This window comes from Opisthorchis viverrini (genome assembly GCF_000715545.1).
Source record: "Opisthorchis viverrini unplaced genomic scaffold opera_v5_497, whole genome shotgun sequence".
Classification (NCBI taxonomy): Eukaryota; Metazoa; Platyhelminthes; class Trematoda; order Opisthorchiida; family Opisthorchiidae; genus Opisthorchis; species Opisthorchis viverrini.
The window spans coordinates 205,119-228,909 of record NW_008752160.1 but is presented as its reverse complement, the minus strand read 5'-3'; the positions used below and the strand labels follow the sequence as shown (position 1 = coordinate 228,909).

The 23,791-nt window shown below is 44.3% G+C and overlaps 3 protein-coding genes across 3 annotated transcripts in view; all 3 read right to left on the bottom strand.

The window, feature by feature from the left end:
• Positions 1 to 433: 433 nt before the first annotated feature.
• Positions 434 to 8,669, bottom strand: T265_11454 (hypothetical protein; the record flags this gene model as incomplete). Its single annotated transcript, XM_009178110.1, has 3 exons — positions 434 to 1,222; positions 6,356 to 7,031; positions 8,384 to 8,669. The coding sequence occupies 3 exons, from the start codon at positions 8,667 to 8,669 to the stop codon at positions 1,033 to 1,035; spliced, it is 1,152 nt and encodes a 383-aa protein (XP_009176374.1).
• A 3,150-nt stretch (positions 8,670 to 11,819) lies between these two features.
• T265_11453 (hypothetical protein) lies at positions 11,820 to 12,210 on the bottom strand (the record flags this gene model as incomplete). The annotated part of the gene is given in 2 exon segments (XM_009178109.1): positions 11,820 to 12,104; positions 12,115 to 12,210. The coding sequence occupies 2 exon segments, from the start codon at positions 12,208 to 12,210 to the stop codon at positions 11,820 to 11,822; spliced, it is 381 nt and encodes a 126-aa protein (XP_009176373.1).
• Positions 12,211 to 13,839: 1,629 nt separating this feature from the next.
• Positions 13,840 to 23,791, bottom strand: part of T265_11452 (hypothetical protein) — a gene marked incomplete at both ends in the record, with an annotated part of 32,573 nt that continues 22,621 nt past the window's right edge. The window contains 4 exons of the mRNA XM_009178108.1: positions 13,840 to 13,959; positions 13,990 to 14,168; positions 20,264 to 20,422; positions 22,474 to 22,548. Of these exons, the coding sequence (XP_009176372.1) occupies positions 13,840 to 13,959; positions 13,990 to 14,168; positions 20,264 to 20,422; positions 22,474 to 22,548 (533 nt within the window). The remainder of the gene's footprint in view (positions 13,960 to 13,989; positions 14,169 to 20,263; positions 20,423 to 22,473; positions 22,549 to 23,791) is intronic.

Genomic DNA, 23,791 nt, shown 5'->3' with positions numbered 1-23,791 from the left:
TCCGACATAGAAGGAACCATCAAACATTCTGTGCTTTCCGAAAGGCCTAAGCTACCGTTCTGAATGACCGAATACTGAGATCAGAAAAGCCGCCAGGTTGCTTGTAGCTCTGCGGTTCCACACGGCGAGAACCGACGGCCGTATTTATGTATGATATAGACTTACCCTTGGCCTGCACTACATGCCTAAACCTGACCAACGGGTAGCTCTACTACTTTCAAGATAAAATCGATGAATGTCTTGAATCCAGGACACATCACTAAGCGCCAACGGACCTCTCAAACGTGTCACATCTTGTTTCAAGTTGACAGCCAGAAAGTCAGTCCGCCTACTGTGAAATGTGACCATTCACCGAAAATGCCCACCTTTTGAGTTTAGTTAACCGTTCCAGAAAAATTATGAGCAATTTACTACTAAGTGTAACGCTCTCCCAGGAAAATCAGTCAGAAGAAAAACCATTCACAGTACATGTAGTCGAAGGCGAAGACACGAACTTAAATAAGGCTTCAGCAGGTTGGTTACCGCCGTCTCCTTCCCGCTCAGATCAGTCGAAGAGAAGAACGGCTGCGCTGCGTCACTGATAGACGGCACGCTAAACGCGGTCTCAAAAAAAGCAGAAGTGAGTGAAACGAGTTGGTAACAAATTGAAAACCGTTAAAAATCGATATGTTGGGATGTGTCTGAGTGTTGAACCCTTACAGTGTTCCAAGGAAAATACAAATACGGGCAAAATCAGAAATTTGAAGGAAAACCCACATTGTTCAGTGAATAAGGTATACAACAATCGCGAGGCAAGAGATTGACCAATCGACAGAAGGAAAAGTAGTAATTAGCTGGTCCCTATGGTGACGATACACCGACAAATGAAATGGAAAGAATGGATACATTGAAACAGATGAATTGAATAGATATTCATTTCGCTGTTTAGGGATAGCAGTCACAGGTATCACGTAGAGAAGATATGCTACAGGGAAATTGGGAGAGTAAATTGAAAATGAATAAAAAACACACTGAAGTTCGCAGTTGTCAATATCAGGGGTCGAAAGTCGTTGTAGAGACTGCCGGCTGTGTGACATGGTCGGTAGACAACAGAAATGTCGATGCAATCAAATTGAAGAGCTGATCGGACTGAGAGAATTCCTTGAGCACCGGATTATCCAAAGCGTTGAGGCAGAGTGGCTCAGGCCCTCTAGCAAACAGCCGAATAAGATGTCGATGGACACTAAGACAAAGAGTGAAAAAACGATCAGAGTGATGAGATTGCAGTCCCTGGAAAACTGGTCTGAAGGAAGTACGCAGTGAAATCAGATAAACCCAATCCAAGAACAAAATCGAAACCGTTCATCCGTACCACCCTTTCGGTGCCATGCCACCAGAAAGAAGCACGAGGGCTGACATACTGTCCAAGCCTGAACAGGGGAATGGTCGAGAGGCAGAGGTTGGGTTCCTGTCAGTAAATTCGCGTTCTAACCATTGAGCCATCGCGCCCCAACAAACCAAGAACACGAAGTAACATCTACACATACAGAGAATAAACTCACGGAGGCCATAGGTAACAGATGTGAAAAAACCGAATAGCCGAGAAAAAATGGCACAAAGAAGCCTATACAGAAATCTGCTGAACAATGAATACCATTCCTAGCGGTAACAGTCGTCCACTTCCTCCACCGTGTGAAGGGAAGGGATAATCCAAGGGATTACCAGATAAACTCAGAAATACTTTTTAAGAAGTTACCAACAGGACGTGGAAAATGTTCCCAGTGAGAAATTGTGGACAGCATAAACCTGGTTCGTTCAAGTACAACAAAGTGATCCATGTTGTCGCAGTAGATGTCAGAAAATGATCCTGGATTAACAGCGAACCAAGAGTGTACGAAAACAGAGAATTCAAAGCGAACGGCTGTATAGCGACGTGGGCTGTGTGAAATCGCCACATCGGCGTGTAGTCCCACCGCCGGTGAATCAACACTAACTGAGAGGTCACTGGGTCCCAAACATCCTAGGCATTTGTGAGGTACTCAGTATTGATGCCACAACGATGGATACTACTTATGGACCGCGTGATAATGATACCTACCGACCAAAATGAAAGAGCTGTACGAAGCTTCCCAATCTAATTAGACGGCAATAACCTGGTTGATCAACTGATCTGATGAGCCTGACAATATCTTCATGGTCGGTGATGGGTACTAGTCAGAATCAGACAATGGATGAAGCTAGCATGCGTATAGGGTCGTGATGATGGGGAGAGATGCCAGTGCAAAAAACAGGGCGCCAAGTAGTTCTCTCATGGAGATATTGCTGCTTGTTTTGAGGCATATTCTAACGAAGCAATATACTTGTCACTTGATAGGAAAATAATTAGAAAATGATTCGGATTACTAAAATAGGATTTTAGAAAACTCTTACTCGTTTGTGTGCCATCAATTCACAATACAAACTGACATGCGACGTTCAACGAACTCTCAAATGTGTCGTATGCATTTCTGATTCTTGCATATGGTAGACAAACAATGCAAGGTAGCTGAGGTAGGCGTATTGTTGTTCAAGCTGCCGGGTTGCCTCAGATATGTGAACATCTCTTGGATTCGTGCACAGTATGAAGCCATTCGGTAGGCTTACCTGCCATAGTTTGTTTGCATCGGTCAAACAGTGATATCGTTCCCCAACACATGGGCAACTTAAATGCATCGAATGCAAACTGGCCTTCCGGTTATATGTACTGAGCAGCGCTACAAACGTCATTAAGGAATTTTCTAAGCCGACTGTAGGGAAGATACTTTAAATCACATTGAATGTAGACTCTCGAGATACCAGTGAAAGGGAGAAGGCAATCGCTGCGGAGTAATTTATTAGAAAATGCCAGCTGAACATCCATCTTCTCTTGAACGAGTCTTCCTGAGCTTTCCTGAATATTCATTAACCGTTGCTCAAATCCAAGCAAATGCTAAAAATCGACTCCACAAATTCCGCAACAGATCTCCCTTTTCAAGAGATGCAAAGCGAATTTACAAGAAACATACTACTCGCATGCCTCCCCATCAGTAGCATCACCGTTACACCAGCATCCGAAGTGCCTTTTTGACTGGCAAAGCTGCAACAAGCCATTGGTCATTGAGAAACCAATACTGTAAATAGTACTCTATGACTGACAACAAAAAAGCCAGTGTTGAGTATTTCAGTACAATTAACAGGTCAGACTAATTGACTCGAAGTGGTGTGAAGGCGATAATCGAAACCGAAACGATGAGGAGTGCTCTCAATCAGGCCACAGATTGCACTAAGCATCAAAGAGCTCCATGCCCAGAGTGTCGCTTAAGAAAACCCCTCTGCAAAGGACACAAGCTCGTAGTGACTAATTTTGGTTGCTTGAATCAAAGCCTTGGTTTGGACAGTAAAGAACGAGCTTCCGAGTGCATCAGGTTTGATCTCGCGTCGATTGATACATTGTATACTGTCTGGAATCAATCACAGATTTATCTCAAGTTATGAACACATGCCCATTAGAACCATCGGTCCCCAGGGTAGTGACCAGTCACCTGAGCAGTTTCACAGCACACACATATGCCAAGATTCACTTATATGAGCCTACCTCATTTTTAATGTTTGCTTTCGTCTCTAAGTAAGGTTCTAAGGGCCATCTCACTTTTGGCTCATTAATAATTGAAAGCTGTTTAAAGATGCTACAGCAGTGCACCGTTTTCTTTGTAAAGATCCCACGTACAAACGTACCTATCGTCTCCCTAAGTACACAGCAAGATACGCTCTGTGTGGTCAATAAAATAGCAGAATTCAAATGTTTTTTTTTTCGTTGTTTTACAGCTACATCAGGAAGTTGCGTTTTTAGGTGCCTATTGATCAAGGACGGCACCTCAAGACAATCCTGAGCTTGACATAAAGAGTTGAACCGATTTCGAAAAAGCAAGCCACAAAGACCGCTTATCGGGCAGTTCCGGGTTTTCTCTCCTGGATCTCCCGTCGGCCGACCAGAATCTGCAGCTACCTCAACCAACCGGTTTCGTTTTTGTGACACTAGGGGATCGAAAAACACCGAGTAGTTTGTTAGAAGAACATCTATGCGAAACATTCAGCTTTTGAGATCTCGAATGCCTATTATATTTGCCAGGAAGAAGATATTACCACCAAGGGCAGTTCATTCCCAAAGAAGGATAAAATTTCCTATTTTTTCTCAAAAAACAACAAGGATTGTGTCTTGCTTCGGGAAAATCATCAAATGTCACGAACAAGTTTGGATTTCCAAACCAAATGAGTCTGTTCATACGAAAATAAACAACTGATGTTGCGGAATTTGTGGAGTTGCTCTGTAGCATTTGCTTGGATTTGAGCAATGAATATCCAGGAAAGTTCAGGAAGACGCGTTCATGAGATGGATGTTCCGTTTTTGTAAATAGGATGCAAATGAGTGTTTTGCTTCCCTGTCCAATATTCTGTAACTGTTCAGTTGGTATTTGCTAATAAATAACTCCGCAGCGAAGGCTTTCTTCCTTCCACTGGTAGTGAGGAAGCTGCAACGTTTTGTCACGACCACTCAAAAAGCGGTAGCACAATAGTGGCCGACGTAGAAGGAATACCAAAAGTGTACAGTAGGATAAAGCGATCCGTTTTAAATTGGACAAAGCCAAACAAAACTCTGTGGAAAAAATGAATCAAAAGGTTAGCAGCTTATTACAAGACAACGCTTAACGGGTTAATAAGAAGTTTGTTCTTTCCCCCCACAAATTATCCGACGTTGTTGCAAGCAGATTCTGCAAATTATCCAACTGCCCTTCGAAATTCGCTAATTCACATTCACTGCTCCGAGAGTTCAACAAACTCAGCAGTCTCATGTCGTATACAGACGATGAGACACACTTGGGCTACCCTTTTCAATATTCCACAAAACTTGCACTCCAACTTGTACCTATTAACACCAAACCTAGTCAATGTCGCTATGCCACCTCTCCAAGGAAAGCCTAATGTTCTGCCAAACAGAATCTAACTTCCGTCATATCAACTGTGAGAAATCTGCTCTCATTATACATATACAACCAAATTTTTGACCCCGCAAACGCCTCCGTTGTCGACAGAATGAAATTGCAAAGAACTCAGCCAGTGCTTTGGTCAGCTGTACAAAGAACCTCTTCTGATTTTCAACTTTTGGTGAAATCCAAGCTTTTCATTTGGACATGTCCCAAACTTTCGACCGCATAGTTAAGCTCTAACACAGTGACCTGCAACTGGAACGCGTGGCCGAAAACAGTGACCATAATCAACAAAGATAGCAACATTCGCGTTGGCAGTTACCGATGTGGCGTCAATGCGAGTAAGTCCCCTGAATGCTAAATCTCCCAGATTCTTGATTTCGTTCGGACCTCTTGGGTCCACGCATTATTCACAGACTACATCACTCGTTTTCTTTTGCTTCACAACGGATAACAAACAGTCCATCATCCGAAAACAACACCAATTTGTGAGTCAGCCCCAAACGACCTCGTCGGAGTGGCAAAGCGAGGATCGATGGACAAAAGGAACAATATAACCAGTAAAAGTCGACTGCTTTCACATCCCTTCAACCGATAATTCCGATCTTTAGCCCTCTTTAGCCTTAAGTATCACTCTTTATTTCTTCTTTTGCATGCTTTTTACAATAATCTCCACGATCACACCACATATAACTCGAAAATTCAAACAGCTGATTTCCTTTTTCGTTACAAAAAAGCATTTTACCCTTGTCCAGCTTCATCCACTTTTCAAAGTCCAGTCTAACCTAAAAATTGAATACTAATCAAAGGCTCGAATTGGAGCTCCCTCTCGGAAAAAGTAGGAAGCCACTTATCCCATTGGTGAACAATTAATGAATAAACCTATGAACTACTGCAGATCGACTAGGATTAGCTTTTCTGTTGTTTTTTTCGCCTCCGCTAACAAGGTAGATCTTCTTCATCGGATTGCAGCGGCGCCCGAATCCCCTCGATTTGACCGATCCACCCGTCTTTTCGCAATCGACCACTACGCATGAGTGTTTGACGGATCGAACTCTATCCATTCACTCTTCCAGAGTGACCAAACAATGTCGACATACACAACTATTCTCTGTTTAAAAGCCTTTAGAAGCGCTACTGGGTTTTTAACCGATGTCTTTCGCATCACAAGTGTTTTTCCACAGGGTTTTTACTTAACGTTGAGAATAGTCTATGTAATTTCGCGTGTGCAGGTGAAGAACAGGGAAGCACTAAAAGCGAACTATTTTACCCGGGAAAGTTCAGCTCTGAGCATTGCTGACTGTATGTGGGTGGAAATATCATTCAAAAATTCCCCAAACGACTGCAACATGACAGAAAATGAAGTGACTTACAAGACACCCACATTCGTATGAGGCACGATTTCTCCGTCGGCACACCACACTGATTCCGGTCCACTTGCTCTCTGGCGTAGACGTGGCCTGTGACAACAAGTTGACGAACAACCGCACGATGCATGGTCTGATATGTATGGATCATCCTCATCCGGGGTCCCATTCAACTCACTGAATGAGTCACAAGAGGCGGATAAAGGAAACTGACCTAAGGAAGATACGCCCTTGAATTCGAACGCACAAACCCGTTCGACTCGAACAAACGGTAAGTCAAACGGGCTACACTGCTGAGGACCATGGTCATCATTGGATGGCTGAATAGAAATATTAGCTGTTCGAACAAGAAATTGCAAAAACTGTTTCCGAGTGCATTTGTTGACTAGGATCAGATCCAAACAGCCGTCCCCCAAATGCGTCCATGGCGACGGTCCGGAAGCTGCTTTCATACATCTGCAACTTTGGAGAAATGCATTGATAGCAATAAATTGACCGGCAAAAGTTTTCCATCCGTTCTCACAACCTTGCACTGACCAAGATGGAGACGAAAATGGGCCAGGGGGAGAGAGCCCCTGGGAACTGGACGGAGCGTGATGAAATCCACTATCTTCCGACGAGGCGGGCGAAGTAGAGGGTAAACCAAGGTTACTGGGATTTGTGGAGTGACGTTGCGGATCACCTGAGAGGAGGATAACAACGGAAAAGGAAGCTGTTGTGGGGTAGGATTAGGAAAAACCGACCATCTGTGACCTTACTGACCGCTTAGAAACTCATCCGCATCAATTCTTTGATAACTAGAATCAAACAGCATAAAGATGTTGTATGACGGTGCGACAAGTAGAATGAATGCCACCAGTGTTGCAGGTAACCGATCTAAAATCAATCTTGCATGCTACACTCACTTTGTAATGGATCCCGAAGTAAACAAATGAAGCAACTAGATGCTCTTAAAGAACGAAGACAACCATCATTCCTGTTCTTGAACCACAAAACAAAGCAATGATGGAACCGAATTGAAGCGTTAGCGTGCTCCTTGTGATCACACACGATCCTAGATGGTCACTAGTGAGTATAACCTATGGCAGTCCGATCATAAGTACCCCGTTTGACCCGACCAACTCACAGCGCATTGTCCAACCAGCTGACCTAAGAGAATCACGCAGAAAACTCAGATTACTGGTGGGTAAACACTCAGGCATAAACAAAGGAGCGGAAAAGTTGTTTTTACAATCCATGAACTAATAGAATGAAGATAAATCACCAACGGAAACGCCCCACTTTCATCCTTTTATACGAGGGATAAGCAGAAAAGTAAACCGATGGAAGCAGTTTCAAGTATGTCTAAGAGGCACAAAGAGAAACCAAAAAAATGTAGCACTTTGTTTCAGAAGAACGATCGAAATTGTTCAACTAAAAAGCCAATGACAACCGAAGGCATTAGGACACCTGAGAAGTATAGCTGGCCAAAAACAAGATATTGAACCGGAATCCAGTCAGGTGTCTCGTCAAAAAAGAAACTAGTGTACTTCGCATACAGGTGGTCTGCTTGTGGCTTGTATTTGATCAAAGCAGTTTTACACAGCAAATAAAACTATATGTGAATTTTTTTATAGTCATGATGACTTCCTGAACGAATGAGCTGTTCAGGTTGACTGAAGAACAATCTTACTTTCGCAGATCGTACAGCAAGCATTTGAAAGAAGCGAACGATTCAAACTAATCTGAGTGGTATTCACTCCTGGAAAGAACCAGCAGTTATACGTGTGTACGCGCACACAAGTCCAACTATCGCATATTGTAACTCTTGCATCACTGCATGTTAGTATAGTGGATTTCGGTTGGCCCCCCAGTTGGTTTTCGTTGTGACATATCTGGCCATCATGAGAGATTTCGTCAATTTCAAATAAAAATGTGTTGCGGGGCAGCGGAGTTCAATGCTGATGTTTCTAAATCTCCTCTAAACAGCAGACGTGACGGTTGTACATAACGTTTCGGTAATCAATGAAGGTTTGGGGGGATAAAGGGACTCACCGGAGATAAGAAGCTGTGTGCTCCGTGCCCTTGATTGATTGACATCGGGTAAATTCATTTGATCTTGTTCCACGTAAAATGTAACGCTTTTGTGACGAACGCGAACTGCCTGTTCCGCAGTTATCGAGGCCGCCTGTGATGGTGATGGTAATGCCTCGATAGAACGAGGATGGACACCATTCTTGCTCGCGCTCAGACCAGAACGGCTCCACCCATTATTCGTGTTCAAGGAGCAAACCGAACAGCTAGCATAAGATGATTGTAAAAAAGAACTAAGGTTACTCATTGCTACAGGGCAACCATTTCTTACAGAACGGACATACACATATTGTGAAAAGTGAGCTGAATATCAAGATGTTGCGAGTTATCCACCGTATCCAGTACACAAGTGCCCGCACCCGGGGATGCGACGACCCCGGAGCTTAACTGAAATTCAAATGAAAAATTACAATAGTTCTGGAGTGTTTGCTAAAGCACCAGGAGAGCACCAGTTCCTCATGCGCAGTGCGCTCGGAGATTCTCAAACTGGTGCTTCAGTCTGAGTGCCATTCGCCTTCTAGGTTTGGGTCCACAGGATCCCAAACGGACTAGGCTGGAGATAATGAATGACAGATGATCGATATCAGTGGCGTTCATGCTGTCACTTTCTATTCACATTATCTGGCTGAGTGTTGGAGATGAAGGCAACTCGGGTATTTGTGATAAACTTAGTCTAGTTTTCCTTTCCTCAGATTACAAGGCTTTATTCAAATAAAGCGACACGCTGTAAGGCACTGAAGTACCTGTGTAACGGCGATACTACTGGAAGCATGCGTGCTTCAGTCTGAGTGCCATTCGCCTTCTAGGTTTGGGTCCACAGGATCCCAAACGGACTAGGCTGGAGATAATGAATGACAGATGATCGATATCAGTGGCGTTCATGCTGTCACTTTCTATTCACATTATCTGGCTGAGTGTTGGAGATGAAGGCAACTCGGGTATTTGTGATAAACTTAGTCTAGTTTTCCTTTCCTCAGATTACAAGGCTTTATTCAAATAAAGCGACACGCTGTAAGGCACTGAAGTACCTGTGTAACGGTGATACTACTGATGGGGAAGCATGCGAGTAGTATGTTTTCTTCTTGTAAATTCGCTCTGCGTCTATTGAAAAGGGAGATCTGTTGCGGAATTTGTGAATTCGTTTTGTAGCATTTGCTTGGAATCGAGCAATGAATGATTTGGGTCAATGAATATCCAGGAAAGTTCAAGAAGACGCGTTCAGGAGAAGATGGATGTTCAGTTTTTGTAAATAAGATGCAAATGAGTGTTTTGCTTCCCTGTCCAATAGTCTGTAACTGGTCAGTTGGCATTTTCTAATAAATAACCCCGCAGCAAAGGCATCCTTCCTTTCGTTCTCCTCCGGTGCTGCTGTCAATGATGACGTATTTGCGATAAACTCACCTGAGCACAAGTGACAGATTAGCGTGATTTATTGTGTAAACAAGTTTAATTGAGCCAATATACAGTCATTTGCAAACTAATTTGGTTTTTCGAGAGACTCACCTGGAACCCAGCTGAATCTCTCATTTGTGATATTCTCAGGCAACTGAATGTGCTGCATCAGGCCGCCTCACGTTTCAGTCGCTACGATATTCAAGATATCGCGATACATGTATATCTTTGTAATGTACTACTCATAAGGTTGCTGGAAATCCATCGACATAAGGTTGACGGAAACCCGGGGACTGTGCCTACCCGATGAGCCCCGAAACGGGCGAAATCGGTCGTGGGCTGTCGACGGATTTTCAGCAACCTAATGAGTAGTACATCACGAAGTTTCATTGAAATGTGCATTTGTGTACCCGAGGATGTTAAATGGTTGAAGTAGGCGGTGTGACCCGTCACAATAGGCAAATTAGGGGAAGTTTGGCTTTTCTCAGAATCAATAGCACGCAACAGCACGCCTAAAATTACAGTGACAGCAACTGTGTCACAGATGACGCTGAGCAATGAGACAAGCAATGCGTCATTTCAAGCTTAAAAGTAACCTCTGAGAAGGCATCTCATAATCATGATAATGCCTAGGATGGACGCTCAGGTAAACGCAATTGTTAATTACGTGACGTAATTATTTGTTTCCCTATTCCTCAGGCTAATTCATTAGCCTTCCGGTGACTGCTCAAGTTTCAGGACTGAACTGTCGATCCCCCTATTCCTCAGGCTAATTCATTAGTTTGTTCACATTCAAGTCTGGGCTTGTTGAAATTTTGTCCCACTTTGAACTGAACAATATTTTTCCCGTTTAATTTGTCCGATAGCACACTGCCCTTTGTGTGCCATCCTGTGTTGCTAACTGCCCAAGGTTCAATCTGGCCGTAAGCCTTTCGTCAATTCTTCTCACGATTTACTATTAATTTCTTACAGAACCGTGGTCTACCTATCTGTACTGTCTAATTCAATATATTGTTCACTATCCAGTTGCGACTACTGAACGAACGCAGGTAAGTTTCGCCGCAATTACTACTGACCGTCCGTTGGTGAATTAGACTACACGTTACCTGTCAGATAGGACACCTAGATCGTGCGTTTAGGCTAATTAACCAATTTCTTGCTTTGAGATCCCGGCCTTAGCACAGGATAGTACAACAGTAACAGATCGGTATAAAAATAATGAATATAAATTGTTCAGCCGTAACGCCCTTTCGGTGTACAGCTGTCATGCCACCGAAGGAAGCATGAGGGCTGGGATACTGTCAGGTTGCACAATCCCAGACAGCAGAAGTCCAAATGAAGAGGTCGGGTTCAAATCACAGACCTTTCGGTCGGTAATTTGTGGTACGGTACTGTATCTAGAAGCGTGTAAAAGGGCGATCGGTAAAAAACGACATAAAAGAGTATTACAAGGGCAGAGGTTATGCCGCAAAAAAACGTACCCCGACGAACAGAGCACGCCGTCTCTGGAATGACTTATTCGGTTCGCACTAGGTAGATAGGAAATTTCACCGGCGTAGACAGAATGAGCCAAAAACGTCATCACACCTGAATTGAAGGGGAGATTAAATTGAAAGCAGTGGTGATTTTGACCTCGATACAGATACACGTGAAGAGTTACCGTCAGCATATTTTATAAGCTTCCAAATGTGATTGCCTCGTCGCAATTGTTGACGTGGATGATGATCCACTTAGAAAAATGCACTTGCTCATCCACCATTCAGCAAACGTCTGGCAACGCTCGCAGATCTTATAGAGGTGTCGTGACGGACAGCGCTGTTTGCACTTTGAATCCCAACGTCCGCATGCATTCGGTGAATATAGTTTGCCACAAGAAACTCGTATTCCAACAATCCATCCGTTATGTTTGCCGGACAATCCCGCAGTGGCGTATTCGGACATTCATCAAATTTATATTCGACTGCTTGTGTCTGCATACGGACAACAGAATCTCGTGTCTGTCGATTCATGCCACGCAGGAACCGAAGAATTTGCCTTGTTCCTTTGCAGTACTCCAGACCAAACTAAGTACATCTTGCACGAAAGCTGTGGTACAAGAATCCGGGAATTTGGCGTATCCAGTACCGTTTTGTGACCACTTGGAGAGGTGGTACTTCTCTACTTGACTCAGCAGTGGCTCTTCTATGGTTGCCTTGCGTATCATTTCGAATGTGATTGGAGTACCTTTGATGGCTTCCCTGGGTGTGCATTGCATTTCCGGTTCAGGTGAGATCTGATCTATAACAGAATCCTGCGAGTACGTATGGTCTATTTTCTAAAACTCTCGAAAATGCATCCGCCTGACCGATCTTGTCAGCAGATTTGAACTTGATGCTACAGTTGTTACCGAGTAACATTGTGGTGAATTAGACTACACGTTACTTGTCAGATAGGACCCCTAGATCGTGCGTTTAGGCTAAGTAACCTATTCCTTGCTTTGAGATCCCGGCCTTAGCACAGGATAGTACAACAGTAACAGATCGGTATAAAAATAATGAATATAAATTGTTCAGCCGTAACGCCCTTTCGGTGTACAGCTGTCATGCCACCGAAGGAAGCATGAGGGCTGGGATACTGTCAGGTTGCACAATCCCAGACAGCAGAAGTCCAAATGAAGAGGTCGGGTTCAAATCACAGACCTTTCGGTCGGTAATTTGTGGTACGGTACTGTATCTAGAAGCGTGTAAAAGGGCGATCGGTAAAAAACGACATAAAAGAGTATTACAAGGGCAGAGGTTATGCCGCAAAAAAACGTACCCCGACGAACAGAGCACGCCGTCTCTGGAATGACTTATTCGGTTCGCACTAGGTAGATAGGAAATTTCACCGGCGTAGACAGAATGAGCCAAAAACGTCATCACACCTGAATTGAAGGGGAGATTAAATTGAAAGCAGTGGTGATTTTGACCTCGATACAGATACACGTGAAGAGTTACCGTCAGCATATGATCCACAAGGAACAGAGCAACAGAACATTTGTCCATTTATGAGGAGACCCGATCGAGAGAGCCACCAGAGTCTACGGATCACTAAAAGTCTCAAAATGGGTTCAATAGCGACAAAACTAGTCAACAATGGTGCAATATCAAATACACCGGTCATAGGTGCCACGCCTTTCAGTCAGAAGACCGATCTGGTATCAACTGAATTCCACGAAGTTTTCCAGATCTACAATGGAGTCATCCGATGTTACAAAACGTTTATGGATAGTATCAGATTCAAAGCGATATTTCGGGAACAGATCGATTGATTGTGCAACACAATAATTGGGAGAGCTAGCTAAGTTGCCGTTGTGCTCCTCAGGAGTTCACTAGGATATCATAGCATCGTCAACAGCACAGACCGCGCCCTGAAGTATATCGGACCCTTGAATTAATCTTTTTGGAATATCTCGCTACAGACCTTCAACCCAAATGGAAGACACGGTCACCAAAGCCTAGACAGGAGCAGGCAATATGCAGAGGCTGGGTTTGGATCACGGACTTTCCGGTCGGTAAATTAGCGCTTTAAAAACTGAGCCATCTCGAGCTAGGTTAGCGTGGTTCGTCACCGACAGGTCAGTTGCCAGAGGACGGACAATAAATAAAAACCAATAGATAACTTTCCCCGAGAAAAAATGAGGGCTTCACTTGGCAAAGGACATCTATTGTCTTCAGTACAGAGGTCAAAAGCCTAAGATAGACAGAAAGTGGTGATTTGTCTGTTTTTTTTTCAGAACCACTGCCATCCAACTGATCTAATCCGTTGATCCATCAATTTGCAGTACGATACGCAGCACCGTTAGACGATTCAGCTCGACACTCAACACTTCACGTAGTTTGGCAGGGACCCCCTTACTGGCAACGTTACGGAAACAGCGCCATCCACGACGGTAGATAATCTATTTTAACAGCAAACTCGTAAGCGTAATTCTCAAGCAGTGTCGGGGTGCAGAGCCCAAGTGGAATTTTCAGTTATAATAGTGATGGACTGCAGTGCTTCGATCACTAAGTTACAAGAAGTAGCTTCAGCTCACCATTGATCACCAAAACTTCTAGGGTATCCTGTTGTTCATTCTCAGTGTTTGCACATCCAGGCGTCTTTACGGTAAACTTGGGGCGAGATGACTAAGTGGTTAGGAGTGCGAATTTACTGACCGGAAAGTCCGTGGCTCTAAGCCGACCTCTGCCTCTCGACTTCCCCTGTCTAGGCTTGGGCAACCTGGCAGTATCCCAGCCCTCGTGCTTCCTTCGGGTAGCATGGCAGCTAGGCACCGGAAGGATGTTACAGCTGAGAGACGGTAATCTAGAAATGTGCATCGCTCCAAGTTCGTAGGCTGGAGCATATAGGTGGTAACGAATGCCTCGGATATAGCAGCCAAGGATGGTATTCACAGGGGTGCACGAGCCCACCCGAAGCCAACACTACTGGTTCTCGCTGATCTCTTCCCCACGAACATCAGAAATGACTCGCTTGCGAGTCGAGCTGGCATTCATGTAGTCGAAGAAAAAATTGTATGACTGAAAATGGTCCTTCAAAATTAGCAAAAACAGATCACTGCTGATCTCTGGTAACTAGTGTGTCAGAGTGTTTCATTCAGCTGGCCCGGATGGTACTTATCGAACTTACCGAACACGGTTGCCGTATCTTTTCGGGCTTCAAGAAACTCAACACAAAGTTAAATTGTGTACACCGGGCAGCAGTAAGCTAATTCCAAGACTGCGTGTTAACGTTCGATACCCACAGGAAGAAGACAAATAGAAGCGCAGCACGTTAGCCACAGGATCTATAGACTGTCAGTCTCGCTGTCTAGCATAGTAATTGAAACCTACTAAAGTCTAGCTTCGGTCGATGAAGTTTAGCAAATGCAACTAGACAGTTATTCTTAGAAACTTACTTGAATCAAGTAATGGGCCATTAGGCGAGATGCTGCAAGATTTCATAACATCATTTGGCCAGATAACTAGCCAGCTGTTGGAATCACACATATCTGCAACAGAGAGATTGTTTTGACACTGAACACAACACCGACCTTCATCTAGCACACCATCTTACTGATCTTTGTCGCCCTGTTACCCCATTCGAAATACGGGTTTCTGACCAAAAGACATTTCTAATGTTTGTGATCCGTTTTATCTCCGTACATGAGAACTAAATCCTGTCTAATTGAGATCTAGTCATATTGCTGATCAGCCGCTTATAGCCAAATGGTTAATTTCTCAAACTCTAGCTGAAAAAACGCGGGTTCGAAACTCGGAGTATCGCGAGATGCACATGGCTGATAATATCCAACCTGGTCTTCGGTTTTTCCTTGAACGAAGGAAAAATCTCTATTGAAAATGACCAAATCTCCTCATATCACCGTAAATCACAGTTCTTACCTGATAACTGTAAACGACCAACTGCAGTCGTTACTCTTTACAGCTATAATTTCTATACCAAATTGAAACGACTCCAGCTGCTACAGTTGTTTTAAAAAAAATCCTTCAGCTGTAGCACCTTTACGGCGCCTAACTGCCATGCCACCCGAAGGAAGCACGAGGGCTGGGATTCTGCCAGGTTGCCCAAGCCTAGACAGGGGAAGTCGAGAGGCGGAGGTCGGGTTCGAACCACGGACCTTCCGGTCAGTAAATTCGCGCTCTAACTACTAGGGCCATCTCGCCCCCAGTTTTATCAGGCAAAGGTGAGGAAAACAAGCAAACGGGAACTACGGGTCGCAGATGGGCCAATCAGTTCAGTGACGTTAAACGGTTCTGTTTGACCGATATAACCAGCTACGCAAAGGCAATAACTTTGATGCAGGATCGCCACGGGCTGCGTGACACAGCCATATCTGTTCCAGCGGTTCCCCAACCGCTGGTAAGAACGTCATGCTTCGTCTTCAGGTCTGGGCTGACATGGTTCGGCGACTCAAGCTGTCCTCTGCCAACTAGCACAATCTGTGGAGTGTGACCAGTTGGTATATAGAAGAGTTACCTTTCCTGAAAACTATCCGGCGTACTTGAGTATCAGTGACCTGCTTCCACTAGACCCGCAGAATGCTCCATAGTCTTCACAGATCCGCATGCATAAGCCACGTCTCTGAAACATGAAATAGGACAGAGCCACACACAGCCACAAATGTCGGAGTTGGGCAAGCGCTGTCCGAATACGGGAAGTAAGTTCGATCGAGTCACCTTCAAGTCTGAGGTGTAGGTTTCATCCCTACTCGTTTTGCAGTGTCACTACATGTTTCGTGTTAAAGCATATGGTGAATCATGCAGCAGAGCTGTGCGTGTTGTTTAGAGTAGTTTGCACTTCTGGAGAGCCCGATCCGAGAGAAGTAATATCATCGGTGTATCCATGAGCGAACGCTCCGTGGATATTTCAATCCCCGAGGTGTTATGGGCAGGTGAAGAAAACTCAAGCAGCACATTGTGTCCCCGGACGGAGCCATACAGAGCGTTTATAAGAGAAAAATTTAGGACGGACTGCCAGGCACTGGCACAGTGTCTGACGATCGGCGAGGTCAGGAGCAGATCTGAGATCGTGGTGTGAAAATATGACCGATGCGACCATGGCCAGGATTAAACCCACCTTGCTTTACACGTCGGGGCTTATAAATCTCGTTACCGAGAGCTAGACCGATGCAAACCCTTCTAACCGGGTTCCGAAGAAAAAACAGTTTAATGAACGGCTTTTATCCATTGCAAATTATTAGTTCGTCTACTGTATATTCGACAAAGAGATGGGTGTTTCTGTTTCCGTGTATTAGTTCAATCATGGATCGAAAGGATGGCTTGCTGGTGAGTCGAATTCAATGTACTGTGCTTGTTTGGACTTAATAAATTCCCCCCGTTTTCTTGTCTCTGTTTGTAACTCCCGTCTTACTTTTATGTTTGATGCGTGTGCGTGAGGTGTTCTTTGCGTCTTCGGTTTTATTTGTTTATTTGACCCTCCAATGAGTTGATCGCCTATGCGAACGCGTGACTGGTTCACATTTTCGTATCTTAATAATTCAAGCGGATCACATGTTGCAGACAAGGATCTACTGTCTTTGTTAATTAACCTGTTTCATCAATAGTGGTGAATGGAAACTCAATCCCAACTCGGTTGTCCCAGCTTGAGGGTTCCGGAGTTTGGCTGTGGCGATTTTACTGCTTCAGCAACAATCAAAATAAGTTCACCGGATAGGTCCTGGGAACTAGGGATCTCTAAATACCTCTTAACTCAGAAAATTAGCATATCTGGGAATCATTCCCGGTAAGTGAGAAGGGTGAAACCATACTGTTTCAGATACTCGTTCTGATACAGCGTTCAGCAAAAAAGACCATAATTGAACCAATTTTTCTGACCACTGATACGACTGATACTGCTATGAGAGTCAAAAACGTTATCACTGGATGAAGTGAGGTCAATAGCTATGAGCAAGGTTATTGTCGAAGAAACGTCATTTGTTAAGGCGACGGCTGGTCATTGGCCGCTAATTCAGTCTGCCGTCTGACGAATTGGCTAAAAATGGGCTACGTACTGTATCTGGATATGACGTATACGAAGTAAACTGGCTAGTTTCCCAGCTCCAAAGAGAAGGGGGAGTAGAAACTCAATCCCAACTCGGTTGTCCCAGCTTGAGGGTTCCGGAGTTTGGCTGTGGCGATTTTACTGCTTCAGCAACAATCAAAATAAGTTCACCGGATAGGTCCTGGGAACTAGGGATCTCTAAATACCTCTTAACTCAGAAAATTAGCATATCTGGGAATCATTCCCGGTAAGTGAGAAGGGTGAAACCATACTGTTTCAGATACTCGTTCTGATACAGCGTTCAGCAAAAAAGACCATAATTGAACCAATTTTTCTGACCACTGATACGACTGATACTGCTATGAGAGTCAAAAACGTTATCACTGGATGAAGTGAGGTCAATAGCTATGAGCAAGGTTATTGTCGAAGAAACGTCATTTGTTAAGGCGACGGCTGGTCATTGGCCGCTAATTCAGTCTGCCGTCTGACGAATTGGCTAAAAATGGGCTACGTACTGTATCTGGATATGACGTATACGAAGTAAACTGGCTAGTTTCCCAGCTCCAAAGAGAAGGGGAAGTAAAAAAAAGCTGTAAAAACGTTACTTAGTCCGATCATTCTGGATCCGTTTGGAACTGGGTTGAATAAAATTGAGTGACCAGTCACCCAAGCACAGGGTATCAGAGATCATCTGCAACGGCACTCTAGCCACTATCGGGGTTCTCAGTTTGTCGTGTGAACTGGTGTTCCGTACAAACAAGCCCCTATAGACAATCGGCCTCGATTTGTTTTGCCTGATTGAACGTTCCGGTACTATCAGTCGAAGATACGACTTTATCTGCAGTATATGGGTAGGCTTGATTCTCAGTAATTCTTTTAATAATGGACGTTACCGTCATGATAAGGATGAACTATAAGTTACATTGCTCATTGAATAAACAGGGCATATGGGAAGAGCTGAGTGGAGGTGTTCAAGGCTCCTGGGTTCAAGGTGTTAGCATCAGTATAGTCCTTTCAAGCATATAAAGTAGGGCGCGAGTACTTACTTCATGCCACCCCCCCTCCAAGTTTAAAAGCGCCTATGGCCTTGCCAAAAAACTGACGGTGCTTAGCACTGAATGTCATGAGCTAAGAAGGATATTCAAGAAATATCTACATGAATGTGCGGGTTGTACCTTACCTAATTCGAATAAGACGAAGGAACTCTGAAAACCCGATTACCGGAAGCTGTTGGTGATATATGGTAACAAGTAAAAGTTCCTGTGGAATGGGACCCTCCAACAATTATACCAACAAGTTTTTAAAAAATAATGGGTGAAAACTGTGCGGATTAACAAGATAGTCGCAGAGCCCAATTTCTTCAAAAATCGAATTGGCTTTGGCCTTGCGAGAAGGTTCGCAAATCACATTTCCATTCTGATGATGAGGGGGACCGTGGCAACGACACTTTGCATTGCTACAGTTCAAGTACGGTAAGTCGACGCACGCTATAAATCCGGGGGACGTCATCGATATCAACTTCGATTGGGGTGAACTCTGTAACAACTCGTCTAATAAGCGGATGTTAGGGGTCAGAGTATAGCGAAGCTGAAGTCGAGGTTCCATAGAACAACTCCATACCACTAGATTGGCTGATATTCGATTGCTGTGCGCGCCCCCGCAGACACAAATGATCGAAAGGTTCTCACCCCTTATACTTGTCTCGCAATCTTAGGAGAGGTAGACTGGTATATCCATACTTCGGTCTTTAGGCCGGTTTAAGGACATCTCCAAGGAGCACTCTTCAATTGAGAAGAATGAGCTGTTGCGATGTCCAGACGGAAGTCAACTCTTTTAGACGCTTATCCGTTAGAAAGCATGAGTGAACAAAACGATCCGAAGGCGATGATTGTTCGATCAACTCTTCTCTCAGGGACAGCCGATGAGCAACTGGGACTGCGCATGATAAGAATGGTCCATCTTTGCGAGTTGGACAACAAACCGATCGATTCCGGGTTGTAGTAACCAGTGTTATATGAAGCCAGTTCATCACCATAATTAACATTGACTCAAATTTGACTCACTGCGGCCCAGTATGTGATCCAATTTACGGTGAAATTGAACAGGAGTGAAGAGTGGACAGTCTTGCTGAATCCCAGTGATTACACTCAGTTTTGAAGATATGGTGCGAGCACAGTACGAACGTTAATATACTTGGCCCTCAGCCTGTGATTACACTCAGTTTTGAAGATATGGTGTGAGCACAGTACGAACGTTATTTTTCCCTCAGCCCATTTTCCGGCATCTTTTCCACATAAGTTCTCGACCCCCAGGAGACGACAGTCAACCAGACAGGCAAACTGGGTCGTTATTTCTGGGATGATGTTCAACAATGTGCAACAAGGCAAATAACTTGTCGACGTAACCTCTCCACAGACAGACTCCGCCTTGATTTGGTCTGGTGGAAACGTCTGGTTCCGGTAGTTTTGGTGAGAGAATAGCAGACAGTTTCTGTGGGGTCGATCAGACCTATACCGCGATGGCTTTCGCATACCTGAGCATGATCGGGTTTCTTGTGGAAACTGTCATTATATCCATGATTCGTCCTAACATACGATCAGTTATGTCCAGGAACTGACTCATATACGAGAGATATTAAGAACGGCAGTATGCATTAGCGCGCGTTGAATCTTCAACGTTTCCGATCACAGTGGAAACGGCAAGTTATACTGGTATCATTGTCAATGAAATATCGAAAACTTGGGTATCCATGACGTGCGACTGGCCCGAAAGTGCAACTTATGGCAAAAATTCAAAACCATTAGCACTAATTTAAATCAAGCTATTGCAGAGTGCGAACTGACGCTACGCAACAAGCAAGACGAAAGAATTTACAGATACCAGGCCAGTTGTACAAGAAACATGGCAGTTACTTATGTGGATGATACGTACCTGCGCAATCATATCTCTTGGGTCCCATCCAGCGCAGTTTGTCGTCATTCTTCAGCAAATCGGCATGGAATCCATATCCGACTAGCGACATCGCATACCGAACAAACGACCCGTCATCGCCGGAATGAATCGCAGCAACATCTAGGGGGAGATCATCTCCTGCAAGGGACAGATTATGACAGAAAAACACCTAAAGCTGCGCTACCCAAGAAGTATTAAATGGATACCTATTTGACACAGTGTGACATAGAAACAATCAAAACAGAAACACGAGATGAACTAAATCTGGATCACTGCTCTTGAGTTTTTCTCTTTGCGAAAATCACCTACGGGGTCTGTTAAGCAACCCAAGTCAAACAGGTCTGTTCAGTTTAAGGTTCAAATTCAGTCTATTGCGTTGTAAACTAACCAAAATCGTTCGGCTGTAGTACCCTTTCGGTGACTAACGGCCATACCACACGAAGGTTGCATGAGGGCCCGGATACTGCCAGGTTGCCCAAGCCTAGAGAGCGGAAGTCGAGGGGCAGAGGGCGGGTTCGAACCGCGGACCTTTCGGTCAGTGAATTTGCGCTCTAACTACTTGGACCATCTCGCCCCCCCCCCCAGTAACCACGATCTCCAAAAAGAAGTTCACACAGTGGATGACGTGACATGGTCGACTACGATTAAAGTGACACTCACGCTGGTTCGCTCTGGGCTCAAAGCTTTCCTGTTAAACCATGACTGGTGGAAGTTCTGTCGTAAATAGCAGGCTGATCACCGACAGTTCATAACAAAAGTGCTGCACGAAATATTCCAGATTGTGGCGGTCAATGAAAATATAATTGACTAAAGGGCAGGCACATTCGAAGCCCACATTCGAATTCCCCATTCACATCAATTTACTATGCAACTGAATTCGAGAAGTAATCGAGTTAGTTAAGCCTAGGAACATGGGTGTTTGATCCATGAACCACTGGCGATGAGCCGAGAGTGTTGTTCTTTTTTCTAGACCACTTAGTCTATCCACGCCCAAACGATGGAGTAAGCGAAATGAAACATCGACTATAACGCGTGACTGTGAAATGTAAACACAGAGACAGAAAGCACAACCACTTTTTGACAAGTGTTGTGGAACCAAGAGGTGACAAGTCGCCAAACATCAACGATACAGATTATGGTATCGGCAGTTTTGTAATTCATAACAAGCTAGCGTAATAATACATGTCGAATAGACTGAATTGCCGTGTGGGTTATTAGTGGAACCAAGCAAAGCGGCTGGTGACTGGAGAGCATCCAGCCTACCGGATATTGGTATTGTGGTAATCAAATCCACAGAAAGCAGGAGTAAACCACCCAAACCAGGTAGAGAAAACAGTGTAGCTGGCCGATCCAATCGTGAAAATGATACTTCAGATAAACACATGTGTAAAGCAAACCGGCTGGTGACTGAAGAGCATCCAGCCTACCAGATATGGGTATTGTAGTAATCAAATCCATAGGAAGCAGGAGTAAAACACCCAAACCAGGTACAGAAAACAGCGTAGCTGGCCGATGCAATCGTGAAAATGATACTTCAGATAAACCACATGTGTATGAGTTTCTCATATACTTGGCCTGCCTAGTACTCAGCTGAGACAGCAAAGGTAAGATGAGAAACATACACACCAAAAAAATGTAAAAGATCGTAGAAAAACAATGTGAACGACGAGTGTGAGAGGATTATGAAGGTGATTGCAGGAATCACGTGGATATTACATGGAAATAGTAGGCCACCAGGGGCAGAATGATGCACAAATAGTCTGGGTAAACATCGTTACTTTAATCTCACGAAGGAAACTACTCACAAGGTCGCTGAAAACTCTTCGACAGCCCACAATCGGTTTCGCCCTTGTTGGGGCTCATCAGGTAGGCGCAGTCCCCGAGTTTTCGGCAACCTTATGTTCTACTTGAACCGTTACTTTATGTGCATCTTTGAGTTAGCGAAAACGACAAAAGCGTCTAGTCACGGAAGATATACTATCCTCACAGCGATCAGCTGAAATAGCGAAATGTGTTACAATAATAACGTGTCATTGAGACCAGCCGAGCGTGTTACTTGTACGTTCAAAGATGATTAAAAAGCACGGAAACAAGCTTATCGGGCTATGACCCCTATGATTGGACGATTTGCCGAGAAAACCAGTGGTTAGCCGGTCCAAAGATACCCAAGACGAGACAAATGCACTCACCAATTATGATGTGAAGAATGGATGAGAGGACATCATTGGTGCCTTGTGTGGAGAACACCACCGTGTCCGTTGAGCCTGAAAAATGGAGCACCATAAAACGACAGTTTGACCTCATACGAATCGGCGAACTTCATAAGAGAGGCAAAACAAAATAGACATGGTAGCATTGAGTGGAGACCTGCGGGAGGATGAGGAGTTACATAGTTGAAGCCGCGGAATTCACCGCTTCACCGTAGTAAAGCAAAAATCAAGGAATCATGAAAAATTGCGCATTTTAGGTCATAGGTTTAGATTGCTATCAAGTCCTCCACTTTTCATGGATTTCTCCGACACCTAGACACAAAGAATAGTGAAAAATGGAATGTGGACGATCACATCCACGGCTATAAGGATACACATTCAATTCTGAAATGCACCAGCTTCAGTCATAATCCATGCACAAATCGTCAGTGTCTAAAAACTGACGTTTCTCTGTCGTACAACGATAGGCAATTACAGAGTCTTATTGTAAGAATATAAAAGTGAACACGAATGGGCCTATTGCTACCCTACAACAAGCATTCGAGGTGCCCAAATTTCCGGACAAATCTGGATATGAAGTGACGATAAGCACACCACAGACATCACACAGCAGCCACAGCACGCAGCGTCTCCAACCATCCACACGAGGGGGGGGACTACGCCAACCTCATCCTGAAGGGTGTCACACCGACAGCACCCAGAATTTCCGTCAAAGGTTAATCGAACCTCATCTTGCTCTATCCAGAATTGCCAATGCACAACAGGATTCTGTTCGGCAGACGATGATTGGACATGCGAAGTATATGACTAAATCACCTTGAACGACCCACTATTCGACTGAACTTTCTGCTGAAAAACCAAAACATTCGATGTCTAATCGTGCCATAAAAATTTACGGACGCCAAACTACACGAGTTGTGGATCTGAGACAACGACTCCCGAAGACCTGAAGACGTCTCAGCTACGCTACTCGAACAGGCTCCGTCTCACCGTTGTACAACAAAACGTTCCGTACTGTAGCTTGATACAGTACGTCCCTTGAGATTCAGGGATGTGATGCTTTGACAACACAGGTGTCCCTAATTAGCAAGCGCGCCCCATGCCTTGCAGATTCGTGTATTGACCTTATCTGTCAAACTACAATCAGAACTAATACACCTTCCAAGATACATGAAACGCTCCATAACTTCGAGTGCCTCTGGATTGTAAGTGTGCAGCATATTCAGTTGTAGAATATCATAAACGAGAGATTCAGTTAAGTCTCTCGTGAAAAACCAAATTGCTTTGCAAGTGAGTG